The following is a 21225-nucleotide window of genomic DNA, read 5'->3' as shown; positions in this document are numbered from 1 at the left end:
TCCTCTTGTAGGACAATAAAGCTGATTCTGATATGTGACTTCATCTATAACCCCACCAGTCTGCCACATTTAGCTGGTTCCTCCTCTTGGGGACAACAGTGCTGTACGTCACATCATCACCATTGGCAGAAAATGGGTCCAGCTGTTGGGATAGCGGGCTGTAGACCACATTATCATCTGGTTCTGCCTAGAAGAGAGGAGGGACACACACAGGTAGAGAGGTGAAGAGGGACAATTTGTGACGGAGTTTAGATGCCAATCAGTTTAGATGCCGCTACAGCTTGGAAACAGGTACATAAAGGCTAGCAAGGCTGCAACGCTAGCCGCGTCTTCAGAGCATGCACAGACATTTTACATTTTAGCAGACACTCTTATCCAGAGTGACTTACAGTAGTGAATGCATACATCTTTAAAACTTTACTGCACTGATCCACCGTGGGAATCAAACCCACCACCCTGGAACTGCAAGCACCATGTTCTACCAACTGAGCTACACAGGACTTGCTAGCTAAAGTGTTTTATACATTCTTTTCATTAATTTTTTTACTTTTTTCTTCTTGGCGGTGGATCATTACGGATAGGTTGTTGCTTCCATCAATGTAATTGTCTGCATCATTTCCTATCCCCCCATATATTTTCTGGGGTAAGTAAATATAAATATATATTTTCTGGGGTAAGTAAATATACGTATATATATACACATACCATTTTTTTATTTTTATATACCTTAGTTTATTTTTCTCCGCAAACCCCCCCCCCCCCCCCCCCAATTGGAGTATACTAATAAACAATAACACTTAGGCTTCTACTTCCAGCTTATACATACTATACACATTTTGCAGACAATCTATTTTACAATAACAATATTTTGTTTGTTTTCAGTCCTGGCCTTCCTCTATTTCTGATGTCCATCCAGTTTGATTTCTATTTTTAACCGTGCTATTTCACAAAAGTTCTGAACCTACATACATTTTACAGACCCCATATGTTTTACATTTGTCATCTTGTTATTAGTCCCAACCTTCAGCTCCATTCAACCCCTCCCATCTATCTCTTAACACCATCCATTTTGGATTTCTATTTGCCATATATTTTTCAACTGTGCTGTGACACTTCACAAAAGTACTCAATCTTTCTATTGTCATAGTTTCTACAGATTGTAAATTTAAGATAAACATTTTTGCTAAAATAATTATATTATTGATCAATTGACTATGACTTTTCAAATCACCCAGTATTGCTATTTGCAGAGTTAGCTCCAGGTAAATGTTGCAATTCTTCAGCCATTCCTGGACCTGTGACCAAAAACGAGGCAAATATGGACAGTGCCAAAATAAATGTAATGTAATCTAATGACTCTGCATCCTCGCAGCAATATCTGCAGAGCTGGGAAGATTGTATCCCCCATAAATATAACATTCTATTGGCTGCAAGAATTTTGTATAATAATTTTAATTTAAAAAATGTGAAGTTTTGAATCCGGCGCCGTTTTGCGTGTCAATTCATAAACCATGTGCCGTGGAATCGGTACAACGAAAATCTCTTCCCAACTATTTTGCAATTTATATGGCACAGCTGTCAGTTTTTTGGTCCTTAAATGAAACTGGTATATATTTTTATTTATCACAATTTTCTTTAACCAATTTTGGTCTTTAATGCAGGGCCAACAGACAAGTTCCTTACTTTTCCCACCTAAACACTAGCTGAAGTGTTTACGGACATATTCAATCTCTCCCTTTCCCAGTCTGCTGTCCCGACTGGATTCAAGACACCCACCAATGTTCCTGTACGCAAGAAAGCAAAGGTAGCTGAACTAAATGACTACCGCCCCGTAGCACTCACTTCTGTCATCGTGAAGTGCTTTGAGAGGCAACTTAAGGGTCATATTTGGTATTTAGTATTTTATTAGGATCCCCATTAGCTGTTGCGAAAGCAGCAGCTACTCTACCTTGGGTCCACACAAAACATGAAACATGACATAATACAGAACATTAATAGACACGAAAAGCTCAAGGACAGAACTACATCAATTTTTAAAAGGCACACAAATGACATATCAATACACACAATCAATCTAGGTCCAATAGGGGAGAGGTGTTGTGCGGTGAGGTGTTGCTTTAGCTGTTTTTTTAAACCAGGTTTGCTGTTCATTTGAGCAATATGAGATGGAAGGTAGTTCCTTGCAATAATGGCTCTATATAATACTGTATTCTTTCTTGAATTTGTTCTGGATTTGGGGACTGTGAAAAGGTGAAAAACTTGAAGTTCCTCGGCGTATACATCACTGAAATGGTCTACCCACACAGACAGTGTAGTGAAGAAGGCGCAACATCACCTCTTCCACCTCAGGAGGCTGAAGAAATTAGTCTTGGCCCCTAAGACCCTCACAAACCTTTACAGACACACCATTGAGAGCATCCTTTCGGGCTGTATCACTGCCTGGTACGGCAACTACACTGCCCACAACACCATGGATCTCCAGAGGGGGGTGCGATCTGCCCAAGTATTCACCGGGGGAACACTGCCTGCCATCCAGGACACCTACAGCACCCGATATCACAGGGAGGCCAAAAAGATCATCAACAACCACCAGAGCCACTGCTGTTCTTAAGCACGACGCATCGCGGAGTGCCTGGACACAGCCCTTAGCCGTGATATATTGACCATATACCACAAACCCCCGAGGTGCCTTATTGCTATTATAAACTGGTTACCAACGTAATTAGAGCAGTAAAATAACAAATTTTTTATAATGTTAAAAGAGAAGGGTCCTTCTATATAATATCACAAGAACAGTTGTTAATGTCCATTACATGCATGCTGCCTGTCAGCAGAGAGACATATTTCAAGAAAGAAGATGGACAAATACATTTTAAGAGCCGCTATTGACTGCGAGTAAATATTTGTCCTCCGCATCACACGACCCATGAAGGGATACATATGTTTAACTTATAATCGACCCTGACACAGCCAGGGCAAGATAACATGCAGTTCTGACAATCTAGAGTGAGTAAACCTGTAAACCAACCTTCTCTCTACACACACACATTTATAGTTGATCTATCACTTTGGCTATTATCGGTTTAACACAGTGTTAACCAGCCCTGCGCTAGCAGAGTTAACAGACCCTTTTGACAACACCAAACCCATTTGCCGGTGTGTATCAGAACAATAATATTTGCATGTTTGAGATTGAGATGTATTGTTTACATGGTGTTAAAAAAATTGTGACACCGATTGTATTCTCCAGTAGAGAACCTAGACAGACCTACCCTCCTCTATCAATCCATTATCCTAATTAGCCTCACATTAGATTAGATCTTAAATTCCAATTCACATCCACCAAAAGGGCAGCACAGTAGGTTATAACAGTATTCAAGTCATAATAACCCCAATCTCTACATTTAGCTTGTATCAGATCAAAGTCAAAACCCAACCTTGGTTTCTCCATTTTAACGCCTGTGTAGGCTTCAAAATAAGTAAACAAAAGTAATAATTTACCATTTTCGCCTTCCCATAAATCTAAACCTAATTTTAAGTTCACATAGTCCAAAATGTATGTATTGCATTAGTAAGAAATGATGACTCCATCATGCATAAAAAAATATAGTAATAATAATAATACAGGATTATAATGTGTAGTGAGGTGCAATGTGTATCAGGACTACTTCAGTACGAGTTATCACTCACAGCCAAATTGTTACCTTCAAATGCTTGAACAATTAGTTGTTTACATACAATTTATCGACCACCAGAAGAACATTCTGATTTGAAAGTGGGATACAGGGCACATCGTCTCTCCACTATTTCATGGAGGAATTGCTCATTAATAGAGAATGGTGTGCTCTTCAGCTCCCTACCCTGTTGTAGCAAGGCAATCTTCATTTTGTAGTGAGTTACCCTAGCTACTATCTGACAGTGCCCAGTGGTGTAAAGTACTTCACAAAAAAATACTTAAGTACTACTTAAGTAGTTTTTTATATTTATACAGTATATTGTAAACTTTTACTTTTTAGATCTCAAACATACTGCTTACTGACACGTTACATAGGCATGGTTCATAGGGTTGGTTCCAGCATGTGTCTGGCACCGTCTCCTATCAAAACTTATAGAACATATTCACATAATTATTTATGACACTAAGACAAGATGAAAATGTTCAAGGCTGTCTCTTCACATGATAAAATTTTCCATCACTTGTTACATTTTGAATGCTTAGCAGTACAGGAAAATAGTCCAATTCACGCACTTATCAAGAGAACATCCCTGGTCATCCCTACTGCCTCTGATCTGGCAGATGTCTGAGTGTTGGTGTGCCCCTGGCTATCCATACATTTAAACAACGAAATTAAGAAAACGGTGCCATCTGATTTGCTTAAAATAAGGAATTTGAAATTATTTATACTTTTACTTTTGATACTTAAGTATATTTAAAACAAAATACTTGTAGACTTTTACTCAAATAGTATTTTACTGAGTGACTTTCACTTTTACTTAAGTATTATTCTATTAAGGTATCTTTACTTTTAATCAAGTATGAAAATTGGGTACTTTTTACACTACAGACGGTACCTTCCTCTGCCAACGAAACGCTGAGCCCTTTGAAAATAAATTGTATCCCCCTTTTCCTCCGTCATTTTGAGATTACATGTCATGCAATCCTTGAATTCATCCTCAGTTGCCTGATAGTTTTCATCCTCCTTTATTCCTATTATGACTATATTATTCTTCATAGGCTACTTCTGCACTTCAGATCAAGTAATTCTGCTTTCGTTGCATTATTATCATACCATAGCCTCTCAGTAGTGCAGGGTTCCTCAACTGGTGGCCCGCGCCCGAATTTGACCCCCGGGTGATTTTATTTGGCTCCCCAATTTTTCTGAGCCCAAAAATATTTGTTTATTGTTGGACATGAAACACTGTAAAAAGACCAGCAAATCAGCTCAAATTGATTTTAATTTTGGAAATCTGTTCTGAAGTACTACCAAGCATAATAGTAAGATGTATGTAATTGTATACAAATGTAAGCAAGGTTTGACGTGATTATGTTTTAGTCATTGTTACGCTCGTTGATAGAATGAGACCAAGGTGCAGCGTTGTAGGCGTACATTTTACTTTATTTTCAAATGACACCAAATAACAACAAACCACGAAACGAACGTAAAGCTCTGTAACGCTAAACAGCAACTATACAAAGACAAGATCCCACAAACTAGGGTGGAAAACAGGCTGCCTAAGTATGATTCCCAATCAGAGACAACGATAGACAGCTGCCTCTGATTGGGAACCATACCCGGCCAACAAAGAAATAGAAAACTAGAATGCCCACCCAAATCACACCCTGACCTAACCAAATAGAGAAATAAAAAGACCCTCTAAGGTCAGGGCGTGACAGTCATCTGTTTGGGCTTCTTGGGGTCAATTTGCAGTCTATAAATTACTTGTAATTATATTCCGACCCCCTGACCACCCGCTTGAGAAAAAAATCACCCCGCTGCAGAATCTAGTTGATGATCCCTGACTTAAACTGTAAAATATATATTTTTAAACCTCTGACTCCATCTCAACTGTTTCTTCTCAAAACCAATTAAATAGGCTGCCAGGTCCTCCATCTTTATTAACACAATACATGATTTTATTTGATATATGATATACAAATGTGCTAATTAAATAAAATAATCAATTGTAGTGCTCTTGTTTGCTTCAATGTGTACAATTCTGGTTAGAGAATTTCAAAGTGTTGATCAATAAATAGTTGAAGGTTCCCTACATTATCCAGAATGTTTGTTTTGTAGTTATCAGCTAATCCTCAATTTTACGATGAATTCATGGGACTGTCTACCACGTTGCCACTTGCCATGTAATTTCCCCCTAAAGGACTTGTTACCCTTACCTGAGAGTCTGGAGATGAGGAGGAGGAGGGAGAGGGAGAGATGAGAATCCATTTCTGGCTCTGTGTCTCCGTATTTGATATATGGTACCAATGCACAATGTATGTGTCAAGAACCAAGACACCAAAGAGAATGACTGAACAAGTGAGGGGTGAAGTATACTTTGCAGACTATTCCATGTCTCTGGTGAGCAATAGTCTAAGGCTGTCTTGCCTAACTGGGTGGGGACTTTACGTAGCAACCTGTGTCTGGTAACTGCTAGTGGTTAAAGTAGAACAGGCTACAGAGGTAGTGGGGGAGTTTACCCAGAAGGGCTTTATATATGAACACATACCAATGTAGCTATCTGTGCATGTAAATTGAGGTCCAGCCCACCATAGACTGAATCCAGTCTCTGTAGCACAGAGGAGGCTTCATGCATGTACATTAAGTCACCATAATCAATTACTGAAAGAAAAGTGGCTTGAACAAGCTTCGTTGCAAAAAAAAAACAATTTATGGATTAAAAAGTCAAATTAGGTCAAATAAACTTAGCAAAAAAAGAAACGTCCTCTCACTGTCAACTGCGTATATTTTCAGCAAACTTAACGTGTAAATATTTGTATGAACATAACAAGTTCAACAACTGAGACATAAACTGAACAAGTTCCACAGACATGTGACTAACAGAAATGGAATAATGTGTCCCTGAACAAAGGGGGGGTCAAAATCAAAAGTAACAGTCAGTATCCGGTGTGGCCACCAGCTGCATTAGGTACTGCAGTGCATCTCCTCCTCATGGACTGCACCAGATTTGCTAGTTCTTGCTGTGAGATGTTACCCCACTCTTCCACCAAGGCACCTGCAAGTTCCCAGACATTTCTGGGGGGATTGGCCCTAGCCCTCATCCTCCGATCCAACAGGTCCCAGACGTGCTCAATGGGATTGAGATCCAGGCTCTTCGCTGGCCATGGCAGAACACTGACATTCTTGTCTTGCAGGAAATCACGCACAGAACGAGCAGTATGGCTGGTGGCATTGTCATGCTGGAGGGTCATGTCAGGATGAGCCTGCAGGAAGGGTACCACATGAGGGAGGAGGATGTCTTCCCTGTAAAGCACAGCGTTGAGATTGCCTGAAATGACAACAAGCTCAGTCCGACGATGCTGTGACACACCGCCCCAGACCATGACGGACCCACCACCTCCAAATCGATCCCGCTCCAGAGTACAGGCCTCGGTGTAACACTCATTCCTTCGACGATAAACGCGAATCCAACCATCACCCCTGGTGAGACAAAACATCGACTCGTCAGTGAAGAGCACTTTTTGCCAGTCCTGTCTGATCCAGCGACGGTGGGTTTGTGCCCATAGGCAACGTTGTTGCCGGTGATGTCTGGTGAGGACCTGCCTTACAACAGGCCTACAAGCCCTCAGTCCAGCCTCTTTCAGCCTATTGCGGACAGTCTGAGCACTGATGGAGGGATTGTGCGTTCCTGGTGTAACTTGGGCAGTTGTTGTTGCCATCCTGTACCTGTCCCGCAGGTGTGATCTTCGGATGTACCGATCCTGTGCAGGTGTTGTTACACGTGATCTGCCACTGCGAGGACGATCAGCTGTCCGTCCTGTCTCCCTGTAGCTCTGTCTTAGACGTCTCACAGTTTGGACATTGCAATTTATTGCCCTGGCCACATCTGCAGTCCTCATGCCTCCTTGCAGCATGCCTAAGGCACGTTCACACAGATGAGCAGGGACCCTGGGCATCTTTCTTTTGGTGTTTTTCAGAATCAGTAGAAAGGCCTCTTTAGTGTCCTAAGCTTTCATAACTGTGACCATAATTGCCTACCGTCTGTAAACTGTTAGTGTCTTAACGACCGTTCCACAGGTGCATGTTCATTAATTGTTTATGGGTCAATGAACAAGCATGGGAAACAGTGTTAAACCCCTTTACAATGACGATCTGTGAAGTTATTTGGATTTTTACGATTTATCTTTGAAAGACCGGGTACTGAAAAGGGACGTTTCTTTTTTTGCTGAGTTTACATAGGTAAAATGTACCATAAAACAGTTTCTTATTTTGTGTGTCTTATCACTGAAAAAGCAGGTGCAAGAAATAAATCTGTCCCTTGGTCTCACCAGAGACACCTGTCAGGTTTTTACTGTAATCATCTTTAATTTCACCAGAGTGAGTTTGCCCTGACCTTCACCACAGCAATGATGGTGCACAGGAGGAAGAGCACTGCATTACCAATTTTTGGCATGTAGAATAATGTTCTCTACCATCTGTAGAATAATAAAACATATACAACATGTTCCTCTGTAAATTGATGCAATACAATGACAATGTTTTTTTAAGGGGAATTGAAAAGGGAAGTTGGTAGTGGACTTAATTCATTGATGTTAATGTACTTCCTATTTCTAAAGGCAGTGTATATTTAACAGTTTGCGGCGGCAGTGATGATTTTGACCACTCAAGGTATTTAATGAGTGTGGATCATTTAAGGTGGTAGTGTAGGCATCTTCCATGTGACTAGACCACCAGCTATCACCACCACCAACATGCCCAGAGGAATCAGTAGGACTTGTAGATCTATGGAACTGATGGTTAAAGACTGTTTATTGTAAAATACAGTCCATAAAATATCACAAAATTGAAATACTTTTCAGCTCTTCATACCTTTTATGTGTGGAAAATGACAATCTAAGAATAGAATGCTGCTACTTCTACAACCACAGAGGTATGAGGAAGTGGTAAATGTATCTGTCTCTATGATGATAAATGTCTTTATAACAGGAAGTGTGTTGGCCTATAGTCGGTGTGAAAAGGTTTAAACCTTAAAGACTGGCACAAGTCAAGACAGAGTCAAGACCGAGACCTGGAGCGGGACAAGGTATTCGAGGCCGGGTCAAGACCGAGACCTGGAGCGGGACAAGGTATTCGAGGCCGGGTCAAGACAGAGACCTGGAGCGGGACAAGGTATTCGAGGCCGAGTCAAGACGGAGACCTGGAGCTTGACAAGGGGTCCGAGACAAAGCAACAGTGAGACAGGAAAAATGCAAGTCCAATTCAAAACCATTTTGTCAAATCGCCTTCATAATAAGAGTTCAAAATGTCCAGTATTTCTGTGTTCATATTTCAGAAGAACATATGGATTCTTTAGACATTCTGAATGGTGAAACAATGCATGTTGAGGACACATAAAGCTACTCTACAAATTATTACTAACTCAAAAACAGTGGGGAACAATGAGGGCCTTCTACGCCTTCAGAGAAGGGCTAAGGATTTATACAATAATAATAATACCTTTTAATGTGGCAGAAATACAACCAGTCATGATGTTTTCATCTGATTGTCAAACAATCACTTCAAAAAGGTGCTCCTGTAGGCTACCTGCTAACGTTCCTCCAATCACAAAATCCTTCTAATTCTAAGATATTAAGATTTTTTAATTATTGTTTTTGTGCTGCTATGACTAAATGGAAATATTCTTCAGCTCTTCACACCTTTTATGTGTGAAACTTTGCCATACAATAATAGAATGCTGCTACTTCTACAAACCACAGATATATGAGGAAGTGGTAAATGTCTCTATGACAACAGTGTCTTGGCCTATACTCTGTGTGAAAACATTTAAGGAGGGTGTTTTTGTTTCCTAAACTCGAGTGTGAAAAACAGAAAATATTGCCTTTCATCATATTTCTATTGTCATCCATTTGAAAGAGTAAGTGTGAAATACAGCTGAATGAGTGATAATTTTCTCATGGTGTTCTTCTCCTTGCCCCCCTCAGGTCCCTGGACTGTGTTGTCAGTCTGAACAGACTCAGCAGTTGGAGAGAAAGAGGATTGTTCAGTGGTTGGAGCTTTAGTTGCTGTGAGGTAAAAACAACAATGTCATTATGACTGGTGTACCAGATAGACACAGGGTAGACTGAACTGGTACAAGACATTGTGGCTAAGCAATGACCTTTTTGTCCAGCTTATTTCATTTACACCAACATGGGAATTTTGACTTAGTATTCCCAAAAGCTTTGAACCATGTTACAATCCAATTTATTTTAGATGATCAGCCAGCAAGACTGGATAAACCAGGTTAATACTTCATTCTACAGTATCTGATTGCTCTCTACTCACTGGTCATAGTGGTGGTACTTTGTGTGGTAGTTTGTTTTCTGACAGTGATGTGAACAGGCATCATAAGGTCTCCCACTCTACACCTGTACCAGCCAGTGTTCTCCATCTTCAGACCACTCATAGTCACCGTTTCTTCTGGGGGCATCAGTGGTCTGCTGTAGGGTCACTGATGTTCCATCAAGAGCCCCTGAATTCCTCTCCACACAGGAGACACTGCCACCAATCCTGCACCACGACTTCCTATTTCCAGTGTAGCTACAGTAACATTTTACAATGACCCTCCCTCCTTCAACTCCAGTCACCTCCTATTGGTCCACATAGAGTTCTGGAGTACCTGAACACAGAGGTACAGACACCAAAGCGGCAGGGCAGCCTAGTGGTTAGAGCGTTGGACTAGTAACCGCAAGGTTGCAAGATTGATTCCCCGAGCTGCCTAGTTCTGCCCCTGAACTAGGCAGTTAACCCACTGTTCATAGGCTGTCATTGAAAATAAGAATTTGTTCCTAAATGACTTGCCTAGTAAAATAAAAAGAAGGTCCTGAGTGATGAAGTGTTTTTTTGTAACAAATATCATAATGATGGTATAATGTATAGAGAATAGAAAGTAGACATATACCAACATTCCTCATGTCAACTTGAACAATAATAGTGACATCAGTAAATGAAACCAGAACACCAGTCATGTAATCATATGGAAGAGTTGCAGGGATCTTACCTGCAGTGACAGATAGGTCGATCCATTCTGTTCGGACATCTGGTCCACCATTGGTCTCCACAGCACACCAGTAACGTCCAGAGTCCTCTGGCTCCAGATCAGTCATGGTCACAGTGAAGGTTTGCTGGTTGATGTCATGAGAGATTGAGGCCTTATTTATGCTCTTAGTATGTACATCAGGGGAGCATCTTTTCAAATAATCTACTTTACACAAGTATTTCACATGGGTTTTGTATTTCTGAACATAGTGACATGGGATGGTGGTGGAGCCTCCTGTCTTCACAGACACACGATAAGCACCTGTAGACACAACAACAGAAAACACATTAGATTGGAATTCAAGCAAATTCTCACCGCAGAAAAATCTAATATAACTATAACACACATAATACAGGAAGTGTTGTTGATAAGACAAGCTACTGCTCCTGTCTTCAGAGTTTCAGCATGTGTCCAGTCCCAGTCCCTGACCTCAACTTCAGCACTTCATAGAAACATGTTACCCTTACCTGAGAGTCTGGAGATGAGGAGGAGGAGGGAGAGGGAGAGAAGCCATTTCTGGGTATGTGTCTCTGTATGTTATATGGTACCAATGCACAATGTGTGTGTCAAGGACCAAGGCCCTAAATCGAATGACTGAACTTCCTAATATCTATAACTGTCTTTAACTCTCTTCCTGCTTCCTTCTGTTTGAGTGTATATAGCCCCCTCAGTGGCAGATAGAAACTATTACATTCTATGAACTAGTTGTAACATAAGGCTCTAAGGCACTACAATTAATTACTTTATTTAATTAGCACATTTGTATATCTTACATCAAATAAAATCCCGTATAGTGTTACTAAAGATGGAGGACCCATTGAGACCAATGTTACTGAGTCTGGCTAGCCACAGTTTGTGGTCAACTGAATCAAACAGTGCAGAACAATGTTGTTTTTCAATAAGTGCATTTATGATGTCATTCGCCGCTGCCATTTGCCAAATCTCAGAAACAATGTATTCTTTAGGCCTACTGTCAATAAGGCTCACACAATATAGTATGAATTTCTGTGGAGCAGGTGGTCTTTATTTGGCCTGTATTTTAGTGTCAATTGTTCCAAACAGTGTATTTATAAAACAAGCAGAACCAATGATCATAATAGTGCCAAATTATGGGACAAATCCTTTCCCTTCTTGTAGTTTCTCCTAAGGAGCTGGTTCATAGTAGCTCCCATTCATCTCCACAGTCATTCGTTGCGTGAAGCAAAGCGACGATCACGGATTCTTCCACCAACGTCGTTTCATCCTGAAGTATGTTTTGTCTGCAGGAAAACAGTTATCTGTCCTCTGCTTGACATTCTGTTGACGTGCCTGGAAGAATGATGGACTCCCTAAGCAACACAGTATACTGAGAAAATAGCCATCTTTTAGCAAAGTTAGAACAGCAAGAGGGAGGAACTTGCATACTAATTAATAGGCCCCTCCTCTTCTTTGGGCTAAGATTTGACTACATTTCCCATAATGTAACAGTGTTGATGCGCAGACCACATCTATAGTGAATTGTGGCCACATTCAGTGAGATAAGCTGTTTCTGGATACTGTTTAAGGAGGGTCATGTTCACTATGCATCAAATTATATTTTGGGGGGCTTGTCTAATTAAGAAATATTTTTTGTTTGTTTACAGTTTGTCTACGGTGTGTTCTACTGAACACGACCCATGATGATTCATTTTGTAGTACTCCAGCACATTAGTACAGTCAAAGAGACCTTTGCCAAGACATTCAATAGTAACATGGTCCAAAGTAGTGTATTTGGACCATTCTCTCTCGGTTCTCTCTCTGTGTCTGTCTGTTTCACTGAAGTAGTAACTTACATGACGTGTCTTCACTGTCAACCAATACGGGTGGCTCACGAGGCAACATGACATTCTGCTGTATTGGCCTCAAGCAGTTCTGATGGCACGTGACATGGACAGAGAGGACAAGACAGAGAACAGTTCTCTCCATTACCAACATCTTCAACCACATACACTGAAATCAACATTACAATCAATGTGCATTTGTGAGAATGTGAGAAATATAAATTGTGACACTATACTTCAGAGAATTTTATTTCAACATTTTTCCAGTGTTCTCCCATAACAAGTAGGCTCCTATACTATATTTGCCTAATTATGATCTACAAGAGAGAGCAGAGAGGACAGAGTTGTCGCCCATCTCCTCAAATTGTGTGACTAGGTCCTTGAAGGCATCCTCACGGTATAGGTTGCTTGCCCAGTGTCAGACGGCATCCAAGAATGTGTGTAGGTCTTCCACCTACAGTGTGGAATATAGAGGGACTTGTGTGAACCCTGAACCCTGAACCGTTAGGCTACCTCATGTCCTTGTGCAAAGCAGTGAGTCCTTCTTCGGATGTAAAGCCTGCCACGAAACATAAATTGAAAATGTGTCACATTTATAATCTTGCATTCATGATATTGAGTTTCACGTGCTGTTGCTATTAAAATCCTATAGATGGTAGTAGAGTTTAGCACAGAGCCTTACAAAATGGACAGCACTGACTTTTCCACATCCTGTGTTGCGACATTTTCTCTCTGCTGGACCATAGCTCATCTTATTCTTCCATCTGGTTAAGAAGCTGCTCTCAAACCTTCAGCTCTGGATAGACAACACACTTTCACTCAGAAAAAAGAGAGTGAAAATAAAAACGTGCACACCTGAAGTGTCAGGTTTTGGAAAAGTGAAAACTAGAATGGGTGCTCCAGCACACAGTGCAGAGAGAACATTAATAAACATGTAACGTTCCGGTCAAAGAGACCTTTCATTAGCAGCCTAAGACTTTCATTAGTAGCCTAAATATTCTGTTTGGCTGAGAGGCCTACAGGAGACACAACCAAACCGCATACTGCTAAAAGACGGACATAAGTGCTGTACTTGTGGACATATATTATGTCAACTTTAAGGAATAAAATATGTCCTCCTCACTCCTCACAACACATGTTCATAACTTTTTAAATGACTGTCCATGCACACCTGGGCATATATATTAGTCATTGATGAGAATTATTCCATATTGCACGAATGAATAGTCTATGGCTACATGTGTGGTCTGTAAAGGCACAATCAAATGACAACTGTCCTAGTCCGTTGTCCTAGTAACATAATGGATACAGGTGATGATGAAGGTGGAAAGGCTTAAAATGTTTCATCAAATCAATATACATTGTGTTATATTACTCTACTCCTTTTAAAACAGCATGCTTTGGAGAGCTAAATCACTCGCTCACACAGTTTGAAAGACGCGCGGTCTTGTCCATGACACTGGCAGTGGCTGCACGCTCTCAGCAGCCAAACAAACTCTGTGCTGTGGATTAGTAGTCTCGAAAACCCAACCTGACTGGTCACTGTTGCCTCGAGTCAGGTTTTCGATACTAGTGGATTAGCAGCACCAAATCATTAGGTATTTGTTTCAGATTGTTGTACTTATGCTGAGGTTGGATTCAGTGTGGCACACCTTGATCATCCAATCCCAAAATAACTGCATAAAGACTGGTCTGGTTACATAATAACTTACATTATGAGGTGTTATTAGGCTACTGGCTCTTTGACATTTGTTTACTAAATGTAGTACATGTGTAATAAGTGAAAGTGTGTGTGTGTGTGTGTGTGTGTGCGTGTGTCAAATGATGGGGCTTGACCTCGCTTAGTTGTCAACATTCAAAATGTCTTTATTATTATTATTATTATTATATATTTCAGTGCAGACAGTGAGTCTTCAGCTGACATATTTTCAATACCAGGATTGTTTTGAGGGGGTTTACATACAGTATGAATATCTAGGATATAGGTCATCACTGTAAAATAGTATTATTTGTTAATACTATATACTACAAGTAATACCCATTTCAAAATTATGTCCATTATCAATATTGATTGGAAAAGAAATGCACTGCAAATTAAGGTTTGTTATAAACAAACAACAAAAGGCTAAACACTTGCTAATGTTTAACAAATGGGGGCACTCATCTTCTGACTGTCATTTGTCATTTTATGAATGGAAACTTTGTAATCGCTGATTGAACACGTTTCCACAATACTGCCGCGTGTAGGTTTAACTTTATTTGATGGACAGAAAAGTGTCCAATAGTGGCACTCTCTTGAACAGGAAGTAAAATGACAGTCAACCAATAGGTATCACCTACATTTGCGTTCCTTTTTCCTGTTTTGTCCCGCCTGCTCGTCCTCTCAAAGGTGAGATATTTCCTAAACTCTACTCTTTTACATAAATAACTAAAATACTGCCAGGCTTTTGACGTGCATACATTTTTATACTGGATAAAAACATTTCATAGAGAAACATAAACATAGATACAGCGGTAGGTTTCTTTACTACCTCAAGTCACAGGTCTACGCTAAAAATAAATATTGCAGCCAAACAGGAGAGCGACAAACTACGCAATCGGCGCTACTGTTTTTAAAAATGTGTTGATTTCTGACAGATTTACCCAGTGCTTCAGATTTATATGTGGAGAAATTTGAGATGAAATATGGCTGTCTTAATACTCTGGTCACTCTTCACAATGCAAAGAGAGGTTATTATAGCATTCGAAATGTTTTTCAAATACAAGAATATCTGAATGTCTGTAGCCGTAATATTTTTGACATGTACAGTGGGGAGAACAAGTATTTGATACAATGCCGATTTTGCAGGTGTTCCTACTTACAAAGCATGTAGAGGTCTGTAATTTTTTATCATAGGTACACTTCAACTGTGAGAGACGGAATCTAAAACAAAAATCCAGAAAATCACATTGTATGATTTTTAAGTAATTCATTTGCATTTTATTGCATGACATAAGTATTTGATCACCTACCAACCAGTAAGAATTCCGGCTCTCACAGACCTGTTTGTTTTTCTTTAAGAAGCCCTCTGAATACTTGTTCTCCCCACTGTATATACAGTATATATGATAGTATAAATACCTCACATGTGACTAGTAATAAGACTAATCAATTAGCCAATTAAAATGTTTATCTGACTCCATAAAGATGATTTAGCAATATGGAAGAACAATATATTTGAGTTACACTAATAGGCAATCAAGAAATGTCGGAGAATGGAATCCTAAATACAAGTGTATTTAATTACTTTGGAAAATGAATGGATTACATACAAGGCATTAAGCTTAAGTTCCAAAGCATTAACAAGCATTACAGGGCATTCAATGCTGGACCATAGCTAATTTTCTTCCATCTGGTTAAGAAGCAGCTCACCAACCTTCAGCTCTGGACAGACAACACACTTTCACTCAGAAATAAGTGAGTAGAATAAGTGAGTAGAAAAATATTTAAAAAATACACACCTGAAGTCACAGGTTGGGAAAAGTGAGAACTAGAATGGGTGCTCCAGCACACAGTGCAGAGAGAACATTAATAAACATGTAACGTTCCGGTCAAAGAGACCTTTCATTAGTAGCCTAAGACTTTCATTAGTAGCCTAAATATTCTGTTTGGCTGAGAGGCCTACAGGAGACACAACCAAACCGCATACTGCTAAAAGATAGACATAAAGATTTTTTGCATTAGTGCTGCACTTGTGGACATATATTATGTACGCTTAAAAAAAAAAAGTACCAGTCAAAAGTTTGGACACACCTACTCATTCCAGGGTTTTTCTTTATTTTTACTATTTTCTACATTGTAGAATAATAGAGAAGACATCAAAACTATGAAATAACACATATGGAATCATGTAGTAACCAAAAAAGTGTTAAACAAATCAAAATATATCAATACGGAAAATGTCAAGAACTTTAAAAGTTTCTTCAAGGGCAGTCGCAAAAACAATCAAGCGCTATGATGAACCTGGCTCTCATGAGGACCGCCACAGGAAAAGAAGACCCAGAGTTACTACTGCTGCAGAGGATAAGTTCATTAGAGTTACCAGCCTCAGAAATTGTGTCTGTTAGTTCAAGTACTTCAAGCTGTCATCAAGGCAAAGAAAGGGTGGCTACTTTGAAGAATCTAAAATATATTTTGATTTGTTTAACATTTTTTTGGGTTACTACATGATTCCATATGTGTTATTTCATCATCTTGATATCTTCACTATTATTCTACAATGTAGAAAATTGTCCAAATAAAGAAAAACCCTTGAATGAGTAGGTGTGTCCAAACTTTTGGCTGGTACTTTATATATTATTTACATGTCCACCTCACAACACATGTTCATAACTTTTGAAATCACTGTCCATACACACCTGTGCGTAAATTAGGAAATTTATGAAAATACCATATTTCACGAATGATTAGAGAATGACTACATGTGTAGACTATACATAATGGGTTTGTTTAACGCATAAACTTCTAGAATTTGTTTTTTCTCCGCCTCCTTTTTATGGATGCCAATTGTTTGCCAGTAATCAAGTATTTCATCACTTGTCGAATTAATGTTAAGACCATTATTATTTTTCTTGATTCGCATTTGAGCTAACTCAAGAATACGAGATTCCCTCAACTTAAAAAGGTCTGTAGCTGGCACCTTATTCATTGCATAGGATGGTGTATTCATTATATATCAGGGAATCTAATGGAATAAATCATCTAAACTTCCTACGGACCCACGGATGCAAACATGAAGGATATGACCTGAACCGGACATTCAGAGTAATCAAGAATACTCCTAAGTATCCAGTCGCCATTTACCATACTTCCAACGTTATCAAAATAATCCACAATTTCCTAATGATATATCACGTCGGGGTCACCATTTACTGTAGTGGGCATTGTACTTGTGTGCCTGGACCATTTGTCATGCAACTCCAGGTAACAGAGAGCATATAAAGTAGTGCCAAGCCTACATGTCTGATGCAGTAATTGTCTACTTTGCAGACAGACAATGCATTTGGTCTTGCCGAGGACTCTCCACAGGACAAAGAGTTCTGCTCATCTGCTTAGAAGACTCTTCTCCCAAAAGTACTTACCTACTTTAACACTTTTTACCAAGGTAATGTGAATTGTTGAGTAATGTAAATTATCAGATAATATTCATATTTTTAATTAATAATGTTCATATTAGTGGTCCCTCTCAGGGTTTTCCTTGACACAGAATGCATTAGTTAGCACTATTGATATACGTATTTAACCATTTTCCAGGATCCATGCCCATTGTGTGATGAAGCTAAAGAAGTCCTTGAACCATATAAACACAGGGTGAGGTTATGTTTCTCAGAAAAATGCACCTTATATGTTTGCTGAACAGTTGGATAAAAGTGTCTGCTAAATGGCACATACAGTGCATTCGGAAAGTATTCAGACCCCTAGACTTTTTCCACATTTTGTTACGTTACAGCCTTAATCAAAAATGTATTAAATCGTTTTTTCCCCCTCATCAATCTACACACAATACCCCATAATGACAAAGTACATTTACATAAGTATTCAGACCCTTTGCTATGAGACTCGAAATTGAGTTCAGGTGCATCCTGTTTCCATTGATCATCCTTGAGATGTTTCTACAACTTGGTTGGAGTCCACCTGTGGTAAATTAAATTGATTGAACATGTTTTGGAAAGGCATACACCTGTCTATATAAGGTCCCACAGTTGACAGTGCATGTCAACGCAAATACCAAGCCATGAGGTCAAAGGAATTGTCCTTAGAGCTCCGAGACAGGATTGTGCCGAGGCACAGATCTGGAGAAGGGTACCAAAACATTTCTGCAGCATTGAAGGTCCCCAAGAACACAGTGGCCTACATCATTCTTAAATAGAAGAAGTTTGGAACCACCAAGACTCTTCCTAGAGCTGGCCGCCCTGCCAAACCAATCAATCGGGGGAGAAGGGCCTTGGTCAGGGAGGTGACCAAGAACCCAATGGTCACTTTGACAGAGCTCAAGAGTTCCTCTGTGGAGATATGAGAACCTTCCAGAAGGACAACCATCTCTGCAGCACTCCACCAATCAGACCTTTATGGCAGAGTGGCCAGACGGAAGCCACTCCTCAGTAAAAGGTACATGACAGCCTGCTTGGAGTTTGCCAAAGGTCATCTAAAGGACTCTCAGACCATAAGAAACAAGATTCTCTGGTCTGATGGAACCAAGATTGAACTCTTTGGCCTGAATGCCAAGCGGCATGTCTGGAGGAAACCTGGCACCATCCCTACAGTGAGGGATGTTTTTCAGCGGCAAGGACTGGAACACTAGTCAGGATCGAGGGAAAGATAAACGGATCAAAGTACAGAGATATCCTTGATGAAAACCTGCTCCAGAGCGCTCAGGACCTTAGACTGCGGTGAAGGTTCACCTTCTAACAGGACAACGACCCTAAGCACACAGCCAAGACAATGCAGGAGTGGCTTTGGGACAAGTCTCTGAATGTCCTTGAGTGGCCCAGCCAGAGCCCAGACTTGAACCCGATCGAACCTCTCTGGAGCGACCTGAAAATAGCTGTGCAGCGACGCTCCCCATCCAACCTGACAGAGCTTGAGAGGATCTGCAGAGAAGAATGTGAGAAACTCCCCAAATACAGGTGTGCCAAGCTTGTAGCGTCATACCAAAGAAGACTCGATGATGTAATTGCTGCCAAAGGTGCTTCAACAAAGTACTGAGAAAGGGTCTGAATACCTATTTAAATGTGATATTTTCGGGGGGGGTTTCTACATTTGCAAACATTTCAAAATACCTGTTTCCACTTTGTCATTATGGGGTATTGTGTGTAGATTTGAAGAGGAAATAAATCAATTTAATCCATTTTAGAGTAAGGCTGTAACGTAACAAAATGTGTAAAAAGTAAAGTGGTCTGAATACTTTTCCCGAATGCACTGAGTGTACAAAACATTAAGAACACCTGCTCTTTCCATGACAGACTGACCAGGTGATTCCAGGTGAAAGCTATGATCCCTTATTGATGTCACTTGTTAAATCCACTTAATTTAGTGTAGATGAAAGGCAGTAGACAGGTTAAAGAAGGATTTGTAAGCCTTGAGACAGTTGAGACATGGATTGTGTATGTGTGCCATTCAGAGTGTGAATGGGCAAGACAAAAGATTGAAGTTCCTTTGAACGGAGTATGGTAGTAGGTACCATGTGCACTGGTTTGTGTCAAGAACGGCACCACTGCTGGGCTTTTACGCTCAACAGTTTCCTGTGTATATCGAGAATGGTCCACCACCCAAAGGACATCCAGCCAACTTGACGCAACTGTGGGAAGCATAGTAGTTACCATGTGCCAGCATCTCTGTGGAATGCTGGACACCTTGGAGAGTCCATGCCCCGATGAATTGAGGCTGTTCTGAGGGCAAAAGGGGGGGGTGCAACTCCATATTCGGAAGGTGTTTCTAATGTTTGGTATAGTCAGTGTATTATGAAAAGGTCAATTTACTAATGAATGTCTTCTCTTATTTCTGTTATTTTACAGTATATTTTTCTGCAGGTAGATATCACACTGCCGGAGAACAAAGTTTGGTGGGACAGATACAAATACGACATCCCAGTCTTCCATCTGAATGGACAGTTTCTAATGATGCACAGAGTTAGCACTTCACTCCTGGAGAAACGGTTGGCTGAAGTGGATGAAGAACAACAATAAAATGACTTTGCAATAGTATAGCCTACTTAAAGCTAGAATCCAGGTCACCCCACCTGTGTTTTGGTAAAGAGCTGAGGGATGGGCACTATAACCACGCTCAAATTCATGGACAGAGCTATGGATGCAAGGTCAGACCATGCATGATATTAAAATTATAGTTTAACCATTTTTTGGGCCTATTCAGTGTTGGTTTGCATTTACATTGTTTACAATTATTGGAGTAAAACAAGCTTGTATTTTGGGTTCTCATGGAGTGTGACAGTTGAACAAAGCTCATGAGGCATTTAGAAGTTATATTCTTCAAAAATTAATGTATCATTATTTTATAGGTCCAAAAATGAAGATAGCAACTAAGCATTCCATCTTTAAATATACAGTTAGGCCTACTGGCTCCCGAGTGGCCCAGCGTCGTCCGGGTTTGGCCGGGGTAGGCCGTCATTTTAAATAAGAATTTGGTCTTAACTGACTTGCCTAGTTAAATAAAGGTTAAATAAAAAATACTATGCACAGTTGAAGTCGGAAGTTTACATACACCTTAGCCAAATGCATTTAAACTCAGTTTTTCACAATTCCTGACATTTAATCCGAGTAAAATTCCCTGTCTTAGGTCAGTTAGGATCACCACTTTATTTTAAGAATGTGAAATGTCAGAATAATAGTTGAGAGAATGATTTATTTCAGCTTTTATTTCTTTCATCACATTCCCAGTGGGTCAGAAGTTTACATACACTCAATTAGTATTTGGTAGCATTGCCTTTAAATTGTTTAACTTGGGTCAAACGTTTCGGGTAGCCTTCCACAAGCGTTCCACAATAAGTTGGGTAAATTTTGGCCCATTCCTCCTGACAGAGCTGGTGTAACTGAGTCAGGTTTGTAGGCCTCCTTGCTCGCACACGCTTTTTCAGTTCTGCCCACACATTTTCTGTAGGATTGAGATCAGGGCTTT

At 40.0% G+C, this 21225-nt stretch overlaps 1 protein-coding gene across 3 annotated transcripts; it reads left to right on the top strand.

Annotated features, from left to right (window-relative positions):
* Positions 1-14889: 14889 nt before the first annotated feature.
* Positions 14890-20457, top strand: c31h5orf63 (chromosome 31 C5orf63 homolog). Of its 3 annotated transcripts, XM_038970590.1 has the most exons (5): positions 14914-14943; positions 15959-16011; positions 17584-17698; positions 17848-17904; positions 20109-20457. In XM_038970590.1, exons 3-5 carry the CDS (start codon positions 17591-17593, stop codon positions 20277-20279), a joined length of 336 nt encoding a protein of 111 aa, XP_038826518.1. In that variant the 5' UTR covers positions 14914-14943; positions 15959-16011; positions 17584-17590; the 3' UTR covers positions 20280-20457. The 3 variants fall into 3 exon arrangements, with proteins under 3 accessions (XP_038826517.1, XP_038826518.1, XP_038826520.1); XM_038970589.1 differs by lacking the exon at positions 15959-16011 and having other exon boundaries at positions 14890-14943; XM_038970592.1 differs by lacking the exon at positions 14914-14943 and having other exon boundaries at positions 15958-16024.
* Positions 20458-21225: the final 768 nt, after the last annotated feature.

This window comes from Salvelinus namaycush, chromosome 31 (assembly GCF_016432855.1).
Source record: "Salvelinus namaycush isolate Seneca chromosome 31, SaNama_1.0, whole genome shotgun sequence".
Taxonomy (NCBI): Eukaryota; Metazoa; Chordata; class Actinopteri; order Salmoniformes; family Salmonidae; genus Salvelinus; species Salvelinus namaycush.
This window is presented reverse-complemented; position numbering and strand designations above follow the sequence as displayed.

Bases quoted from the DNA above. Each gene is read 5' to 3' on its own strand.
- c31h5orf63 (XM_038970589.1), top strand. From the start codon at position 17,591: ATGCATTTGGTCTTGCCGAGGACTCTCCACAGGACAAAGAGTTCTGCT. The intron at 17,699-17,847 runs GTAATGTGAATT...ACCATTTTCCAG, and splicing joins CTTTAACACTTTTTACCAAG to GATCCATGCCCATTGTGTGA. The intron at 17,905-20,108 runs GTGAGGTTATGT...GTTATTTTACAG, and splicing joins TTGAACCATATAAACACAGG to TATATTTTTCTGCAGGTAGA.